The sequence below is a fragment of the Bubalus kerabau genome, chromosome 5, assembly GCF_029407905.1.
Source record: "Bubalus kerabau isolate K-KA32 ecotype Philippines breed swamp buffalo chromosome 5, PCC_UOA_SB_1v2, whole genome shotgun sequence".
NCBI classification, from domain to species: domain Eukaryota; kingdom Metazoa; phylum Chordata; class Mammalia; order Artiodactyla; family Bovidae; genus Bubalus; species Bubalus kerabau.
Window position 1 is genome coordinate 34,544,994 of NC_073628.1, and position 19,677 is coordinate 34,564,670.

The 19,677-nt window shown below is 51.7% G+C and overlaps 1 protein-coding gene across 1 annotated transcript in view; it reads left to right on the forward strand.

Moving 5' to 3' along the window:
* The first annotated feature begins 229 nt into the window (after nucleotides 1–229).
* Nucleotides 230–19,677, forward strand: part of USP35 (ubiquitin specific peptidase 35) — a 62,113-nt gene continuing 42,665 nt past the window's right edge. The window contains exons 1-8 of the mRNA XM_055581421.1: nucleotides 230–492; nucleotides 6,730–6,824; nucleotides 6,906–7,588; nucleotides 8,547–8,679; nucleotides 10,224–10,353; nucleotides 10,771–10,872; nucleotides 12,482–12,640; nucleotides 17,275–17,468. Coding sequence (XP_055437396.1) covers nucleotides 6,748–6,824; nucleotides 6,906–7,588; nucleotides 8,547–8,679; nucleotides 10,224–10,353; nucleotides 10,771–10,872; nucleotides 12,482–12,640; nucleotides 17,275–17,468 — 1,478 coding nt within the window. The 5' untranslated portion in view covers nucleotides 230–492; nucleotides 6,730–6,747. The remainder of the gene's footprint in view (nucleotides 493–6,729; nucleotides 6,825–6,905; nucleotides 7,589–8,546; nucleotides 8,680–10,223; nucleotides 10,354–10,770; nucleotides 10,873–12,481; nucleotides 12,641–17,274; nucleotides 17,469–19,677) is intronic.

Sequence of the window (19,677 nt, forward strand, 5' to 3'; positions counted from 1 at the left end):
GACCCGCCCGCTGCTCTCTGGGACTTGTAGTCCTCCAATAGGCTCTTTGTAGCTCTGCGTATCGGGCGTCGAACTCCATCTCCCGGGAGGCATTGCAGTTAGCCGGCCCGCTCCCGCCCCGCCCCCACCAGTGCTCAGGCCGGCTGGCCTTAAAGGGGACGCAGCTTGAGTGGCGGTTCGCGGGGTGGCCCCCGCTCGGCTCCGCCCCTTTTCCCGCACCTCGCCCCTCCCCCCCACTTCGCCCCGCAGCCCTGTGGCTACGCCGCTGAGTCGAGCTCCCCAGTTACAGAGTTGTGCAGGGCCGGGTGGAGAGGTTGGGCTTTGCAGTGGAAGCAGCATCCCTGCTGTCTGGGACCTGGCGGAGGGCGTCCCCACTCCGGGGGAAGCCAAGGACCCGCCCTGACCTCGCCTGGCCCAGCCTGGCTCCTTCCCGGCCAGAGCTCCCCTCCTTAGGAGCTGACTCCTGAGGCCGGGGCCACCAGGCTTCCGAAGGTAAGGGGGCTAGGGCGTGTATGAGGGTTGGGGGAGGGAGTGTCTGAACCATCCTTCTGATGGTTCGAGAGTCCGGACACGCACGTGGGGCTCCGAGAATCCGGGGCTGGGAGGCGGGAGATCTGGGTGCATAGTGGGCCTGGCTGTGTGACCTTGGGCGAGTAGCTGCCCCTCTCTGGGCCTCCATCTCCTCCTTCATCAATTGTGTACATAGAGACCCCGCCCCTGCCCCCGCCCCCCTCAGGGTTGAGGGCACCGGCGCCCAATATATCATGAAGCTCACAGGCCTTTCGTGGGATCCGCAGCCCCAGTCTGGGCTGGGAGCAGGTGCAGTGGTATAACTGGAGGGGGTGGGGTGGGGCCGAGGTGGGTTACAAACTGGGGGCGCCCAAGAGGCCACCTGCGCTTGGAATGGGCTCTGCTATTCTCTGCATTCTCGGCCAGGGCGTACTCCAGCTACAAGAAGCCTTGCGTACGGGAGACCCCGGATATGTCAGCCTGGTGCCCGCCCTTCCAGAAAGCCTGGGGTGGGGTGGAGATGGGGGCGCGGCCACCAGAAGTGTGTGAGGGGTGGCCCCCATTGCTTATGTGTTTCTGAGAAGGGAATATATCCCACCTCGTTCCCTTCTCTTCCTCAGTTCCCCTTCAGTAAAATCGTAGGTGGTTTTTACTGATAACCTCTCCCCACCTCATTTCCCCCCGCCCCTTTCTTTCGGGGTGACAGTTTGGTGGCCCAAATGAAGGTCTCCCGGTAGTATGGCAAGGGGATCCTTCCCGGGGCTGCCTTGCATAGAAGTTCAGTTAAAAAAATCCAGAGAGGAATGCTGCTGTCCAGAGGCCTGAGGGACCAGGGATGGAGAGCTTCTGGGTGTCAGGAAGGACAGCCTGGTGCTCCCGTTTCCCCTCCCACAGGCAGCTCCAGCACCCAGGGGAGCCAAAGGAGGGAGACTGGGTCTGAGGGTCAAAGAGGAAAGGAAATGCGCTTCTCAGTGCTGGGCTGCTGGGGCGGGGATGGGGGTGGGTAGGCGGGGTGGGGGTGGGTAAGAGGGGGTGGGTTGCTCTGCTCCGGCATCTGAAGAGATTGAGTGAGACCTTGAAGCACCCTTCCGTGTCGCAGGAGATTCTGTGAGCTTTCTACCTGAGAGTTAACCAGGAACAGTCTTCTTTGTTTGTTTTCTTTTTCTTCAGCTCTGGTTGTTGGAGTCATTTCTAGAATGGCCCATCCAGTGACCTCTGTAGGGGCTCTCTTGGCTGAGGTTTTCAGATTCTCAGGGTTGTGGATATGCACGACTGGACCTGACCAGGGGGGCGGTGAATGGACCGAGGGTCAGGCCTGTCCCTGGAAGGAGCTTTTCTAGCGACATCCTTGGTTTTATCTCATCTTGTTGTCATGTCTCTCGGTCACTTGGCACTCCTTCACCTCTGTGCCCGGTCCTGTGCTGGACACTGGGCACAGATAGGGGAATTGGACCTACTTCCTCCCAAAAGAGATCCCCACCTGGTGGGGGAGATGGATATAAAATCAATCTGGTTCTACTGCTGAAGGATGAGAGAAGTGAAGACAGCCTTGGGAGGCCAAAGCCCAGAGACTTGAGTTGCAGGGGGATTTGGAAAGGCTTCCCAGAGGAGGGGTCATGTGACCCGGGTATTGAAAAATGAGTCAGAAGTTGCCGGGAGAGAAAAGAGAGAAGCCCTTTCCCAGCAAAGAAAATATCCCCAAAGTGTTAAGCAGGAAAAAGCCCACTGCCCAAATTCCTGTAGACTCACCACCACCAAATGGAGTTTGTCAAGTTCATCTCTAACCCTGCCCCATATTAGCTTAGTGTCACAGAAAAGACTTGAAAGACAGGCTCAGGAGTTTGGACTTTACCTTGAAGGGGTTGGGGAAGCCTTGAGGGTTCTAAGCAGGGGCATGGCAGGATGGAGTTTATTATCTAATGAGGTTGCTTTGCCGACATTTGCAGGGTGAGTGGGAGAGACCGGGGAGGGATGGGGAAGTCTGAGCTGGGGCCCAGGGAGAGAGTGAGGCAGGGCATTGTGCACACAGGCACACACACAGGGTCTTTGGGGTTGATGAGTGATGGACAGTGGGTACATTCAGTCTCTATCATGCAGGAACAGAGACTGTCAATACACTGTGGAAAGGCAGAGGGTCACTTGAGAGGGACAGTTAAAGGGACCTGGGCTTTCCAGGGGAGGGGTCATGATTTTCTTCTCATGTGCTTTCCCACTTCCTGGAGCAGGCTGGATGTTGCTGGGACTCCCAGGCTGCCCATGTCAGCAGTGAGAGATACAAGCCAAGGGTGTGGGGAGGAGCCGCAGCACTGGCTGGGAAAGGCTAAGGAGTGAGCAGGTGGTCATCCCCATTTGGGGCTTCATAGACTCCGAGAGGTGGAAAAACACCAGCCTTGATGGTTGTGGCCACAATGCGGGTAGTAGCTGGACTAGACCTGAAACCTGGACTCTGTACTCCTACAGGACACATGCCTCTAGTGGAGGTTGGATTGGGGAAGGGAAAACTGGGATTGGTTAAGAGTCTACTGCACTAGTCCAGGCAAGAGGTAAAAAGGAGCTGATACTGGGCGGGGCTGGAGCTCAGAGAAAGAATGGAAATGATGAGTTGGCAGTGAGGGTTAATGGATGAAATTCCTTCCAGAATCAGCTGGATCAGGAGTATGTGTCTCCTTTGTCTCCAGACAGTATCAGTTTTGCTTCTCAGTGCAGATGTCCCAAGAATAGACTCTTATTTTTTCTTATCTATTATCCAGCCCTTGGGGCTTCCCTAGTGGTTCAGATGGTAAAAGAGTCTGCCTGCAATGCAGGAGACCCGGGTTTGATCCCTGGGTTGGGAAGATCCCTTGGAGAAGGAAATGGCAACCCACTCTTGCCCAGAGAATTCCATGGATGGAGAAGCCTGGCAGGCTACAGTCCATGAGGTCACAAAGAGTTGGACACGACTGAGCGGCTAACACTGTACCTAGCCCTTGATGTGCCTCGTGACTTGAAGGATCTCATTTCCCTGACCAGGGGCTGAACTAAGGCCATGGCAGTGAAAGCGCCCACCAGGGAACTCCCTGCCCTCTCAACCTCATCAGCGGTAGGCTCAGAATGGTCCCCATTTCCAGATGAGAAGGCTGAGGAGTCTCAGGAGGGACTCACCCAAGGTCACCTGGTGATTCTGAGGCAGAGAACCTGAGTCTTCTACTCTGACGCAGGCTCCCCAGAAGGGGGAGGGCACAGCTGCTGTTTGCTGCTGCATTTGGCATGGGGCAGGTGCCTCTTGGGTCAGAGCCAGCGTTGACAGGGTGTGTCCTCCTCCAGAGCCTAGAAGGAAGGTAGTTCCCCACCCTCCCTGTGGCCCCCCCACACACCGAGGAGCACTGGCAGTCTGCTTCCTCCTCCCCAAGGGAGGCCGAGTGCAGGTTCTAATCCCACCCTGCCAAGGCGCGTCTTTGTCCCTTGTTGGTTCTCAGCTTCCCCACCCGTGCCGTGGGCAGAGCAGGCATTATCCTACCTCCCTTCTGTAGCCTGGGATGGGTCAGGTGAGGTCCATGCCTCTAAAAACCCCGTTGCATGAATGCATCCAAGATATTCCTGAGTGGGTTCGTTGGTGACCATGGTGACAGCTGACCTCAGACTGCCTGTGTGGGAGTGGGGGCGGGTAGGCAGGGCTTGCCAGAGTGATCAGGCCACAGACTGCACAGAGGCTGCACGGCTGGCCTTGGAGATCACACCCTCGTAGAATGGCTCTGCTGACCGAGCTCCCGGCTGCCAGGCATGTATCATGTATTATGAGGCAGGTATCAAGTAGAACAATAGGAAATTGCCAGCCTCTGATCCCTCGCTTTTTATCCCCATTTTACAGAAAAGAGGCTCATGCTGTTATGTGGTCAAGGTCACACAATGAGTTGCAGGACTAAATGGGATTTATTCCAGGTCACACTTGAATGCAGGACTCCTCGTTCCTAATTTGATTTTCTTTCTACTTCCAGAGCCTTCCTTAGTGCCAGAACTCTATTTTTGCCTGCCCCAGGTCTTTTTCCTCCACACATGATGTCAATATCTCATTGATTAGGATTTCTCCTTGGTTGCCTGAACACCAGGGTTTCTTGGCATTTTGGGTTGAAAGTATTAAGTCCACTAGTCTGGAGGGTAGGGGTTTGAGGGATGGTCTGCAAGGGACTGCCCAGGAAGGAGAGGACCAGGGCTGAAGGCAGATTCATTTTTTAAAGACACTTTTAAAGGCCTTTTGAGAGCACGCCTTACTTACATTGACACTCCACCAATGCATCTGTCTCCACCACTGGACTGGAATCTCCTAAGGGCGAGGACTTTGCTTCTAAAGCAAAAAGCATTGACACTTTTTGAGCACTTTCTTATGCCTAGCACCATGCTAAGGCCTTTATATTTGTCTTCACAACAGCCCTACAGGGTGGAAATAGAGGCTCAGAGAGCCTCTATCATTCTGGATGGTAAGCAGAATGGATCCCGGATGACTCTCAAAGAATAGAGTAACACCATTCCAGGCTTGGGGGATATGAACTTGTACTAAATGCTCAGGTGATTCTGAAGCAGTGAGGCCAGCATTCAGGAACTGCTATCTGTGCCCTAGCTACACCCTCTAACCACAGTAAACTCCTCAGGGGCACCTACTCTGCAGTGACTGGTCCCTACCTGGAGGAGCTCACAGTCTGGTGAGAGAGAGAGAGAGAGAGAAATGAGTCCATTACATTGTAACACTTGTAGTAATGGAGGTTTGGTCTCAGTGGAGAGCTAGGACAGAGAAGGGAGTGTCTCCATAGGGCCTGGCACATAGTTGGGGGTCCCACAGTATCTGTGGTTTTGAATAAAAGTTTCTGGCCCATCATCTATGAAATTTCTGGCATGTCTTCACACCTACTCCAGGTCTTAAGAGAGTAGTTTTTACTGATCCAATAAGTTTAATTAAACAATTACCATATACTGACCCTTATTCTGGGTCCTGCCCAGTATGGGATTAAACAAAAGAAGCAAAGAAATGATCCTGCCTTTTAGGACCTGAACCTGTGGGAACCAGCATGAGAGTCAGGAATCAAAGTGGGTCAGTTTAGGATGAAGTCTTCCAGAAAACAGCTCAAATGGAGAAGGGCAGAGGTTTGGCTCAGAGGAATAAGGAATAACTCTCAACACACACTGCATCTGCTCATTCAGCAGATCCCTACTACGTGCCAGGCACTGTGCTAGGTACTGGGGATACTGTGGGGAACAAAACCTGACTTGGTTCCTGCCCTCAGGAACCTGTATATTAATATAGTGCAGGAGGATGACCCCAACCAAGAAATCATGATTAGTGCTCTATAGGAGGATAGGATGCTGTGAAACTGTTAACAGGGGTGTTTGACCCATACAAGGACGTCAGGCAGGCCCTCTGTGAGGAACAAGTTGGAGCTGAGGTTTGTAGTGTTAGCCAACCAGGGAGGGGACAAGCAAGTGCAAGCGCCCAGTGGCAGGGAGGATACAGTGAGCCCAGAGTGAGGGGCTGATGTGGGCTGAGGCTCGGGAGGTGACAGGGCCCCCCTGTGCAGGGCTGAGCACAGAGATGAGGTGCTCTGCCTTGGTGGAGGAGATTCGAATCCATACAACCCAGCACTGTGTGATCCCAGCTACAGTGGACGAAGTGGCCAATGGAGGTGGCCAATGGAGAAATCTAGTTGAGGGGTGAATTCAAGCCTGGAGGTCCAGGGAGTTCTATTTAAGGTCTGGGTGTTTTAAGTGGGGTTTAGAGGAAAAACAGGACTTTGCCTGGTTGTATGAATATGTGTTCATGGTGGAGGTCTTGGGAGATAGGCTGTTTCAGGCGAAAGGCACGGTGAACACAAAGAGGAAAAGGGTAGGTCATTTGAGAAAGAGCAGGAAGCTGACTGGGGGCAGAATAAAGTGTGCAGGGATCTCTGGAAGCCCTGTCAGCCCTCCCTTCCTGGAGGAGTGATTTGTATGTGCGCACAGCTCATCTTCCCGCAGGACATGACTTGGCCAGGGCTCTGGACAGCAGCTTCTAGATCCAGCTCTTACCTGCCTTGCCAAGAATGGACTAGGTGGTCAGGGAGGCCCCGGGGTGGAGGTGGGAGTGGATGAGGGAGAGGCAAAGGGGCGGAGCAAACGGGAAGACTCAGATGTTGCCTTTGTGAGATGCATCAGCAATAATTACAATCCACTGGAGCTTATTATGTGCCAGGCATTGTGCTTTTACCTCATTAGGATACCTCCCAGGGACGAATGCATCCTTGCCCCATTTCACGGATGGGGAGCTGGGGTCCAGAAAGGTTGAGCTGCTCGCCCCCAAGTCTCAGCACGTAGGAGACCACGTTGGGGGCGGGGGCGGTGGATCTCGGTCCTGTCGGGCAGATTGTGACCCTGCTCCCTGTCCCCCACAGCCTGGTCACCATGGACAAGATCCTGGAGGCCGTGGTGACATCATCATACCCGGCGAGCGTGAAGCAAGGGCTCGTGCGGCGCGTGCTGGAGGCGGCGCGGCAGCCGCTGGAGCGCGAGCAGTGCCTGGCGCTGCTGGCGCTGGGTACGCGCCTCTACGTGAGCGGCGCCGACGAGCTGCCCCGCCGCGTGGGCTGCCAGCTGCTGCACGTGGCCGGCCGCCACCACCCGGAGGTCTTCGCCGAGTTTTTCAGTGCGCGCCGCGTGCTGCGCCTCCTCCAGGGAGGCGCCGGGCCGCCGAGCGCCCGCGCGCTGGCCTGCGTGCAGCTCTGTCTGCAACTGCTGCCCGAGGGGCCCGGGGCCGACGAGGTGTTCGCGCTGCTGCGGCGCGAGGTGCTGCGCACGGTGTGCGAGCGCCCGGGCCCCGCGGTCTGCGCGCAGGTGGCGCGGCTGCTGGCACGGCACCCGCGCTGCGTCCCCGACGGCCCTCACCGCCTGCTCTTCTGCCAGCAGCTTGTGCGCTGCCTCGGCCGCTTTCGCTGCCCGGCCGAGGGCGAGGAGGGCGCAGTGGAGTTCCTGGAGCAGGCCCAGCAGGTGAGCGGGCTCCTGGCGCAGCTGTGGCGTGCGCAGCCCGCCGCCATCCTGCCCTGCCTCAAGGAGCTGTTCGCCGTTATCTCCTGCACAGGTGCGTGTGCCCTGGGGCCGCAGTGGGGCCCGTGCGTGCAGTCTTCTGCTTGGCGCGCCCGCTTGGTGGTGTGGTGTATGCATGCTAGTGCACAGGGGTGTGTGGGGGGATGTGCCTTTACTTAGCAGGCCCCTCCTGAGCTCCTGCGGGTGGAGGTGGGGGCTCAGATCCTGTGGTCCGCTCCTCTAGAGGGCCAGGAGGAGTTGGGGGAGGGGGATGAGTGAGTCAACAGGAAGCGGGGATGGTCATCATGCTCTGTGGGTCAGGTGAGTTTCCAAGTGATGATTTTTGAGGCTGGCCTTGAGAGCTGGGCAGCGCCAGGCAGCAGTAGGGTGCTCAGGGCAGGCAGAGGGGTAGATCCAGAGACATGATGGAGCCTGTACCTGTCAACTGTGAATTGTAAATCTTGGCCCTCTGTTGACAGCTGTGGAAATTGGACTGTAGTTTAAATGGCTAAAATAAAATTTGTGCCTTCCCTGATTATAGGGTTGTTCACGGGAAAGGAAGGGAATGCACCTAGCTTGGAGGAACCAAGGCTGGGTGTGTAAGGACCTAGGTCTTTCATACAATTGGACAACAAATTTTGATGACTAATTTTTTTTTTTAATGTCTTTTCGGTTCACCTGGAATGTCTTCCCTCCCCTCAAGTTACATTGCCCTCCTTCCTGTTCTTTCCAGCTCCACTGTTACTATCTAAGGGCCTTGCCTATACAGGCGTAGTTAGGGGTTAGTACTTTTCTCGTTGCTCAGCTCAGGGCCAGAGCAGTGCCAGTGAAGGTCTGTTGAGTGAATGAGCCAAGATGAGATAGAGGCTGGGATGCTGTAGGAGGCGAGGAGGTGGCCCCAGTGTGCTCTTTGCAGAGGGCCCCTAGTTCCTTGGCAGCATGAAGGACATGGGGTGCTAGGGGAGGGGTGGGGCCCATTTGTCCTCTAAGCTCAGCCCCGGCCCCTGTTCCAGAGGAGGAGCCACCGTCTAGCGCCCTCGCCAGTGTGGTCCAACACCTCCCGTTGGAGCTCATGGATGGTGTCGTCCGGAACCTCAGCAATGATGACAGTGTGACGGACTCCCAAATGCTGACTGCCATCAGCAGGTGGGCTGAGAGACAAGTGGTGGTCAGGTCTCTCTCTGTGTCCCAGAAGCCCCTTCCACTGGGTGGGATTGCTGGGTTAGATTTAGTGTCAGAGGGCCCAGGCCCTCATGCTTGTTCAGTCCATCCATCCTTTGAGCCCTTCCTGTGCCTGGCCCAGGGCTGGATGTGGGAGACACACAGAGAGCTTTGCTCTAGTGATGCTCTCGGGCTGTCTACCAACTCTGTGACCCTAGACCAGTCAGCGGACTCTCTGAGCTTCAGTTGTCCCATCTGTAATAGCAGAGGTAGTATAAGAAATTGTCAGGCTCCCATGGGGTCAATGATAGGAGATAAAAGTAGTTTATGAAGTGCTTTCTGAGTTTGGCAAGTATGGTAAACAGAGTTTGGGTACTTTTCAGCTCACAGAGCTCTTGCACATCCCCCACCTCATGTGAACATCATCACACCTGTGATCTAGCCACACCTGCCTGGCCAGTGATCTCAGAATATGACACCTACCCTCCTGCCTGCAGGCCTTTGGCTCTGCAGACTCCATCCGCCTGGCATCCCCCCTCCCCCTACCATTCTTTCCATTCCTGTGTGCAGATCCACTGTCTCCTCCATTGGGCCTTCCCGGATTCCTTGTCTTTAGTGGGTGAGAGAGTGGGCTCTAGAAGTAAACTGCCTGAGTTCAAGTCTTGGCTCTCCCACTTCTTGCCTGTGTGATTCTGGGCAAGTTACTCAACCCCTTTCTGCCTCAGCATCCTCATGTGTAATTTGTAGTATAATTGGACCCATCTTACAGGGTTGTTGTGAGGGTTGAATTAGGTAAAATGAGATGTTACATGGTGCCTAGAATAGTCCCGTGGTAGCTGTTACTACCATATTTACTACTTTGTGGCAGGAGCTACCGAGTATAAAAATAATGATATTAGTGCTTTTTTTCCCAAGTACCTACTATGTGGCAGCTTCATGGTCCGTGCATGCAGGTGTTGTCTTGTGGGGGGGTCACAGGGGTTAATACATGTAAGGCAGAGCAGTGCCTGTTGCGGAATGAATAAATGTTATCGGTTAGCCATTGTTATCTCTTAATCCATACAACAACCCTGTGAGGTAGGTGTCGTCTCTATTTGACAGAGGAAGAAACTGAGGCTAAAGAGAGTAAATGACTTGCTCCAGGTCACAAACGAAGGTTTGCTGGAGCCAGAGCTTCTGGCCTCGGGGCAGTACTTCTCCTGCCGTTGGGCCCCACAGTCCAGGCAGAGGCAGCTGAAAGCCCTGCTCTGCCACCGCAGCGCAGTGTGTGTGGGGGGAGGTTTGGGGTGTTGAGAGGGCCTGGCTTCCCTCCTGCCGGGCTGGGAGCCCCAGTCTCTGCCGGGTGCCTGTGCTTGGCTCGTTTATAGTCCCCAGGGTGTCCTGTTCATCCCCCAGATCCCAGGGCTGCCCTGTGTAGGTGTGAGTCAGTGTGGGGGGAATCTCAGGTCAATATGGCTGGTCCCTGGGCTGCCCGCTCCCAGGCGTTTGGGACTCCCCGGTCCTTGTGTCGCTGTCACTCCCCTCACCAGGATGATCGACTGGGTGTCCTGGCCCCTGGGGAAGAATATTGACAAGTGGATCATTGCACTGCTGAAGGGTCTGGCCGCTGTTAAGAAGTTCAGCATCTTGATCGAGGTTTCACTCGCCAAAATTGAGAAGGTTGGTGGGCCCCTGTCCCAGCCCTGGCCTCTGGCCTTTCCCGCTAGTCTCTTGCCAGGGGCAGTGCAGGTCTGGGAGGCAGAGCACTGAGGCTCCCACCCAAGCTCACTGTGACCTGGGACAATTCACTGCTTTCCTCTGGGCCTCAGGTTTCCCCCATTCATTCCTCTGACTCTTCATTCAAGTGTGTGCATCTGTCACTTTTGGTCCATCCATCCATCAGATATCTGACCGTCTTGCTGTCCATTTCACCGGCTGTCCATCCACCCGAGTCTGTGAGCACCTCTGTGTTCTGGCTCCCTCATGGGTCTGCTGCTTTGACTCCAGTGTCTCTGGCCCCCTTTCAGGCCTGTGGCTACACTTGGCCTTGGGTGGCCCAGGTCTGTGGGACTCCTGACCAGGTTTTTTTTTTTCCAGGTTTTCTCCAAGCTTCTGTATCCCATTGTCCGGGGCGCCGCCTTGTCCGTCCTCAAGTACATGCTCCTGACCTTCCAGCACTCCCATGAGGCCTTCCACCTGGTAAGGGCCCCTGCATGTTGCCCTGAGGATGGGTGGGTGGCCCTGCATCCCCCACTGGTCTGGCTAGAGGCCAGACGTGTTGTCTCTGTTGGGGCTTAAGGGGTTGGAGCTTGAAGGCTAAGACCTCCAAGTCCTGGATGTTAGCACTGGAAGAGACTTGAGATCCAATTTTACAGATAGAAAACTGAGGTCAGAGAATGCATGTGACGTTCCCCCTGGGCCCTGAGTAGAGTGACCGGCCTAGAATGAACGGCAGTGGTGCCAGCTGTGTGGCAGGCACAGTGCTAAAGACATTACACATGTTCATTTATTTTACTCCCAGAGTAGCCCCAGGACAGAGGTTTTGGTCATTTTTTCCATTTTTCAACTGAAGAAACTACAGATTAGGGAGATTAGATTGCATGTTGCAGGCACAGTACTGGTGAGTGGTACAGGGAAGATTCCAGCTGAGTTGGTCTCACTGAGTTGGTCTGATCCAATGTAGGTCAGGAGTCCATCAGGAGTCCAGTCTAAACCCTGCTGTCCATCAGCACCCAGGAGGCCTGGCCTCCGCTCCGGGCCCTCTCTACTGCCTTCTGGGCCCTCCCTTGGGAAGAGCAGCTTGCAGCCCTGCAGAAGGGGCCCAGGATTCTTGTGGCCCTTGATCAGTGCTGAAATATGCTTCCTGACTTGTGCAGTGGGAAGAGCACCAAACCAGGGATTGGGGTTGCATGGGGTTGAGTCTCAGCTCTGCCATTGATCAGATGTGGTGACCTTGGGCCAGACACTTAGCGTGTGGGTTGGGGGTAAACCCTTAGGCTGGTGGAACAGGGTTAGATGAGGTCACATTTGTCATAGCCTGTTACATGCAAGGACTAGAGAGAGAGAGAGAGAGAGAGAGAGAGAGAAAGAGAGTTTTTTTTTCCCCCCATCCTTCTCCTGGGCTCCCCTGCTTCCAGTTTCTGTGGCCTGACTCTTCCATCCCTGGTACATTATGGTGTGGCTTCCCTATAGGTTTGAAAGTTAACACTCTATAGCACAGAGGGAAGGAAAAATGAGCTTTGGGTTCATACAGACGTGGCTCAGACAGCAACTTCTGCCATAACCCATGGTGAAGTCCTTGGCAAATTACATAAGCTGTCCCATTTAATGTCTTCATCTATAAGATGGGGAGAGTAATCGCCACATGTCACCATGGGAGGAAGTGCTTTCCACATTAAACATTTGCTGCCACTCATCTCTGTCAGGGCTGCCACCAGCTGACCACACTGTGGCCCCAACATTGCTCCTGGGTGACAGAGTAACCCGGGTCACTCTGGCCTTCAGGCTCTTTAGGCAGATCAGTTGGCTGATACTCGATAGCTGGGGCTCAGGCCTGCCCTCAGCTGTGAGCAGGGAACTATTTGTCCCATTAAACAGATGAAGAGAGTGAGGCAGAGTATCCAAGGTCGTGTGCGTTGTAAAGAGTCAGCTGCCTGCAGAGTTTAGAGCCCCAGGCAGGTGAGGGGCACAGTAGTCAGGTGGGCACAGCTCCCTGCTTTGAAGAAGCTCCGGGTGCTTCTAGCATTGATTTCCACCCCACAACTCAGGCGGGGAATCTGGTGCTGACTGACCCTCCTCTGCTCTCTAGCTCCTCCCTCACATCCCCCCGATGGTGGCGTCTCTGGTCAAGGAGGACTCCAACTCGGGCACCAGCTGCCTGGAGCAGTTGGCGGAGCTGGTGCACTGCATGGTGTTCCGGTTTCCTGGCTTCCCGGATCTGTATGAGCCCGTCATGGAGGCCATCAAGGTGAGTGACAGTCCCCACTGTTCCCGCACCCCACTCTGACAAAGGCGCCAGTTGGGGCTTTGCTCAAGGCCACGCTGCAGGTTGGTGGCAGCTGTCCCCCCTTTAGCCCTTGACTGCCTCCCGTCGTCTCCCCCGGCGCATCCTGTGCTTCAGGCATCCTGAGCCACCTGCCATTCCCCTAGATGGCTCTTCCTGTCTTGACTGTTCTGAGCCTTTGTACGTGCCAATCACTCTAACTTAAACTCCTCTCTTGTTCTGCCTGGATAGCTCCTGCTTCTCCTTCTAAGCCTTATTGAAGGCTCTGATGACTCTGAATGAGCCCCCACCCCAGCCCTGCCCCTTGGCTGGATCATGGCCTCTTTGAGCTTCCACAGCCCTAGTCCATCCCTCTGCCACACATCATCACTGTCTGTGTGTCAGTCTGCTCTTAGACTGAGCACTCCAGGAGCAGACTTATGCCACACTCTGTGCCAGGCCCAGGCTGGGAACTGCGGACGCAGGCATGAGGCAGATCAAATCTCCCTGTGAGAAGCTCACAGCCTAGTGGGGTGACTGACGTGTTTACCCATAACTCTGATCTAAGCAGCTTATGAAATACCTGTGAGGATCAGCCCAAGAGCAGTGAGGAGGCAGAAGAGGGACAGATCTCCTCCAGTCAGAGGTGGAGGCTGCAAGGAAGAAAGGGCTTCTGAACCCAGCTTCATCTGAACAGCTAGGACAATAGCTTGTCTGTGTTTGTAGCTAGAGTCACACTTGCCAGTGTCTTCTAATACATTCTGTCTTCTGTTGCTTACTAGAAACCTATGAAGCAAGTACTGATGTTGTTTCAGTTTCATAGATGAGGAAAATGAGACTCTGAGAGGTGTGGTATTTTATTCACAGTCATGGAGATAGTGAGAGATGCAGCCAGGGCCCAGGGTTGCCGAGCCCTTTCCCACTGCATGATACAGAGGACAGGTTCAAATGTGGGTGACGGATGTCCAGGTAGGTGGTGATCCTTTTAGGACCTCTGATCTGACTTCCATTTCTGTAACACAGCAGATAAGTAACCTGAGAAATGTCCCATTGGAAAACACCCAGAAATTCTTGTTAAAATATAACAAACATCTTTTTAAGTATATAGCTGAGCTTGCAAGAGAGTAAGTAAGGATCCACAGGGGCCGAAAAGGAAGAGAAAAATCAAATTCCAGAGTGGTGAATGAGAGGTGATACTCTTTAGCCATGAGGTGGGGAGGGAGGTTGGGTGAGATGGCCAACCTCAGCCCCCCGGGGGCATGAGCTGGTGGGGACAGGAGTTGAGGTTAGGGCCTGCCCCCATGAGGGAGTTAGTATCAAGGGGCCCCTGTAATTCAGGACCCAAGAAAGGCTTTACTATTAGCAAAATGATGTTCTAGAAAAAATACACATGGTCCCAAATAGACATCAAGGAAAGTTCTCGGGCTTGGATTGGGAAAAAAGAAATTTGTCATCACTGGACTGCTCTCATCTGATTTTAGGGGTTCAGGTTCATATCTTTTTCTGCAGTTATGGGACCTCTTAAGCTCAGATACTAACACTGAAAGTGGTCATTAACTTGTAATACCCAAGGGTTGCCTGATAAAAGCAGAAAAGAAACCACTTTCAAGCCACAAAGACAAAATTCTATTAAAGATGAGTTTATAATCCCCAAATACAAAACACACAAGGGAACAATCCACCATGAATGAGAGTAGGAAAACACAACATTTACCTGTCATTTACTTGGATTTTCTCAGTTCTTCCAGTTGAGCATGAGAGAGGTTTTTTTTTTGTTTTGTTTTGTTTTGTTTTTTTAACAGTCAGAACTAACCAACAGCAGAAGCAGCTGCCTGATTAGATCATGAGCTCCTTGGCACTGGAGGTGGTTGAGCAGAGGAGACAGGACTCAAACTTGTTGGAAATGACTGTTCCTGTGAGCTTCTGATGGGCACGGACTGTGTCGTTTTGATCTGTGTGTCTAATAAATGAGTGAATGAACAGGACTGTGGTGTGACGTATGGTATCATGGAGGTGTGAACAAAGAGGGAGCATGGCCCTGAACTGGGCACCAGGGGAAGCTCACGTTGAGGGAGACCCAGGTTTTGCACACTGGAGGCTGTGGCCTGATCCAGAGGGGCGAGGTGAGTCTGCAAATACATATGCGATTGGCTGTAGGGAGTTAAGCTCTATAAGACAGGTGTAGATAGTGTGAGGGCCCCCACTTGAGAAGATTATGGAAAGTCTTCTGGAGAGGGGATATAGGAGTTAGACCTTGAGGGACAGGAACTGGGAGGAGGAGGCCAGGGGATAAGGTGTGGGAGCAAGAACGTGCATGTCCAGTTTGGTGGTCACATGTGGTGGAAGGGAGGTGAGACGAGAAGATGGGCAGAAAATGAGGCCGAGTGACTGCATGGTCCAGCAGATCTGGGCTTCTCAACGTCTCCTCTGAAGTACTTGACCCCAGAACAGGGGACTTACCCAAGCAGCCTGACACAAGCTCAGTTTCTGTAAAATCTGATGTCATCTCAAAGATTCAAGTATATGCTTCATAATTATAAACATCTGTTTTAATAGAAACATATTTTTCTTCCTTGGATTTTTAGCTAATATAGATCTAGGAAGATGTGTGATACTTGTTGTATGGCTTTGGCTGCGTTTTGGTACAAGCCAGTTTGAGAGTCAAGTCTGCCAAGAATTAATGGGTTTTATTGTTTATAAAATTCTTCCACATTTTATTCATCCTTTGAATTGTTGTTTTTTAGTTGCTAAGTCATGTCAGACTCTCTGCAACCCCACTGACTGAGGCCTGCCAATCTCCTCTGTCTGTGGGATTTTGCAGGCAAGGATACTGGCATGGGTTGCCATTTCCTCCTCCAGGCAGTCTTCCCGACCGCTGTATACAGGCACCTTTATAAATTCTGGAAAGTTCTCTCACGTAGGCAGTTGTGTTAAGTTATGGCAGTTTCTCTGGGGGCTGTGGTCCTTGCTGAGGGAGCTACATTTTATGTAGATTTCTAGTAACAGGAGGAGCTTGAAAGTTATTTGAAAGTTTTTGTTTTATTCTCTTTATTCTCCTATGAGTACAAAGTTACCTTCTTTGGGAAAAATGACATTTGATTTTTTTTCTAGTGTGGATATTTTTGCATTTTGTGGTGTTGGGGGAGCAGGGAGTGTCGGTTCTGTCTTTTTGTCCCTATTTGTTCATGTTGTGTGTGGGGTGGGGTTGGATTGGCGATCGTAGGAAGAAAAAAGAAGGGACTACAAAGCTACTGAGCCCTTAGCTTCTTTTCTTTGTGTTTCTCTGGTGGCTCAGCTGGTAAAGAATCTGCCTGCCAGTGCAGCAGATGCAAGAGACGTGGGTTCGATCCCTGGGTCAGGAAGATCCCCTGGAGGAGGAAATGGCAGTCCACTCCAGTATTCTTGCCTGGAAAATTCCATGAACAGAGGAGCCTGGCTGGCTACAGTCCATGTGGTCGTAAAGAGTTGGACATGGCTAAGCACACATACCTAGCTTCTTACCTCAGGCATGTCCTATATTTTTACTACCTGTGGGAGGTGACTGACTAATCTGACAAATTATCTGATAAACAGTCGTGGGAAATGAGTGAGCAAATGTATTAAACCCCTGCTTGAGCCCTGCCTTTTGCAGTGATGGGGGCTTTCAGTGCTGAGCTGGTTTGAAGCTCAGGAACCTTAGACAAATCTAGGAACTGTGTTAAGATCTGGAAATAAGAACGGGGCTAGAGGAACTGTCGTGAATATCACTTAAATCTAGTGAATAATATTGCATTATTATGCTAGGGTGTTTTTCTTTAGACTGTGTCATCCTTAGAGCCAGTGCTTTGGTTATACTCTCTTCAGTGCAGCTCTCCAGTGTGAAGAAGGGTAATGAATGGTAAAGTGTGCTAACCCCTGCGCCTGTGACCAAGGACTCGTACCTCAGTCCCCCAGGATCCTCCCACCGTCCTGACTGTGGGATCAAGTTCCCAGGGCTCTGTGTGTGTGTGTGCGTGGTGTTGACTAATTTGAAAAAGCTGACTGTGCAAATTTTAATGTGAAGAAGGTGTAAATAGGAGCAGGCCCCATGAAAGTATGGCGTGCTGAACTGACATACGGTAGGAGTGGCCTCATTTGACAGATGAGCAAACTGAGGTCCAGGGAGGTTAACTGACTGAGTCAGGCTGGCTTACTGACCACAGCCAGAGAGCTGTGAGGACAGAGGTCAGGACCAGGGTTGAGATCTCAGCACGGCTGGATTGGGCCAGGGGGCCAGTGTTGTCATTGCTTAAAGCGTGTCACATCCTGGACTCATCTTAACGTATAATAGAGTCTTCATTTACTGCCTCTTAAGAAAATCCTTTACCTGGGTCTTGGTTTTTTCATCTACATAGTGAAGATTTTACCCCTTTCCAAAGGCAGTTGTGGCATGAAAGATCATCTCAAAGGCCCACATGTCAAGATGAAAACCTAGAGTATGTTTGAAAGCAGGGGACAGTTCACACACATCTCCATGACATTTTTCGGGTGGTGTGCTTGACCCATGTGTAGTAGGCTGTACTCCAGGGTTTCCTGGAGGAGGTGGTATTCTTAGAGCTAACCCTGGTGTTCAGTGCCCCTCTGGCTTGTTCCTCACTCAGGACCTCCATGTTCCCAACGAGGACCGAATCAAGCAGCTGCTGGGGCAGGACGCCTGGACCTCGCAGAAGAGTGAGTTGGCCGGCTTTTATCCCCGGCTCATGGCCAAGTCAGACACGGGCAAGATTGGTTTAATCAACCTGGGCAACACGTGCTACGTGAACAGCATCCTTCAGGCCTTGTTCATGGCTTCCGAGTAGGTGCTGCTTTTATATTTCTTGTCTGCCTCTGCCTCTGTCTGCTGGGCTTCCCGGGGTGTGGGGGTGGGGATGGGCATTGGAGATCGGGGCTCCTGCTGTGTGTCATGGGCACAGTTCCCTGAGGTCTCTGGGTATGTGAAGGGCAGGGGAGAGCTCCCAGAGGGCTGCAGGCCATTGTCTAGGCAATAGGTCAAGACTTGATGGGAACTTGAGATGGGGATTTGGGGGCCAGGCTGCAGCGGGAAGTGGGTCTGCTGCGTTGGTCGACATCACTGACTTTCCTCCTAGAGTCTGAGAGGGTGGACAGTGTCTTCCACAGTAGAACTTCCACCTTCCTTGGCATTAGTGAAACAAAATTGTTGTTGTCAGTGGGTACCTATTCAACTGATAACTTGCTTAAAGATCAATCAAGGTTTCAGCCACAGAAGCAGACATACTTTCCTCCCTATTTTCCTTTTTTTTAAAAAAAATTTATGGCTGCGCTGGCTCTTAGTTGCTTCTTGCCAGCTTCCCCTAGTTGGGGTGAGCGGGAGCCACTCTGGTTGTGGTGCGCAGGCTTCTTGCTGCGCTGGTTTCTCTTGCTGCGGAGCACGGGCTCCAGGTGCTCGGGTTCAGTAGTTGTGGCACATGGGCTTGGTTGTCCCGAGGCGTGTGGGTCTTAGTACCCAGACCAGGGATCAAATCCATGTCCCCTGCATTGGCAGGCAGATTCCCAACCACTAGACCACCAGGGGAGGCACCTCAGTTTTCCTTTTGTGTGTGTGTGTGTAAAAATGCACATAATATAAAATTTACCATATTAACCATTTTTAAGTATACAGTTCGGTGGTGTCAGATTGTATTCACAATTGCTGTGCAGCCGTCACTACCATCCATCCCTTTAACTCTTGTCCTGTTGTAAATCTGAAGCTCTATGCCTATTAAGTAATAACTCCCCATATTCCCATTCTCCCTTCCCCACAGCCTCTGGTAATCACCATTATACTTTCTGTGATTGTTGTCTCTGCTTTAAGTACCTCATATACAGTACTTGTCTTTTTGGCTTATTTCACTTCGAGATTCATCCATATTGTAGCGTATCACAGAATTTCTTTCCTTTTTAAGGGCTGGGCAATATTCCATTGTGTGTATAAACCACATTTTGGTAATGTTCATTGGTAAAATGATAGACATATGATTTGCTTCTGTGTTTTACCTGTTATGAACATGGGAGCACAAGTATCTCTTAGAGACCCTGCCTATGATTCTTTCAGATACATACCCCGAAGTGGAATTACCGGGTCATTTGGTAATTCTGTTTTTTAGACTTTTTGAGGAACCTCTGTCTTGTTCTCCACAGTGACAGCGCCAGTTTACATTCCTACAAACAGTACATAAAGGTGTAGATTTCTCTGTATCTTTCCAACATTTCTGGTTTTTTGTTGTTGATGTTTGCTTTTTTAATAAGTCATCCTAATAGGTGTAAGGGTTTCCCTGGTGGCTCAGTGGTAAAGAACCCACCTACCAATGCAGGAGATGCGAGTTTGATCCCTGGAGAAGGAAATGGCAACCCACTCCAATATTCTTGCCTGGGAAATCCCATGGACAGAGGAGCCTGACAGGCTATAGTCCATTGGGTCGCAAAAGAGTCAGACGGGACTTAGCTATTAAACAACAACAATAACAAATGGGTGTGAGGTGGTATGTCATTATGGTTTTTAATTTGCTGTTTCTGTAATGATTAGTGAATCTTTTTATGTGCTTATTGGCCATTTGTGTCTATTCTTCAGCAAAAAGTCAATTTAAATCCATTGCCTATTTTTGAATCCGGTTGTTTTTGTTGAGGCTTAGGAGTTTTTTTGTATGTTCTGAATATTAATCCCTTATCACATACATGATTTGCAAATATTTTTTCCCAGAGCCTTCTAGGGTTGTCTTTTTACTCTGTGGATAATCTTTTTTTTTTTTTTTTTTAAATTTATTGGAATATAGTTGATTTACAGTGTTCTGTTAGTTTCTGCTGTATAGCAAAGTGAATCAGTTATACATAGACATATATCCACTCTTTTTTTAGATTCTATATAGGCCACTGCAGAATATTGAGTAGAGTTCCCAGTTCTATACAGTAGGTCCTTATTAGTTATCTATTTTGTATATAGTAGTGTGCCTATGTCAATCCCCATATCCCACTTTATCTCTCCTCCCCTCCTTTTCCCCCTGGTAATT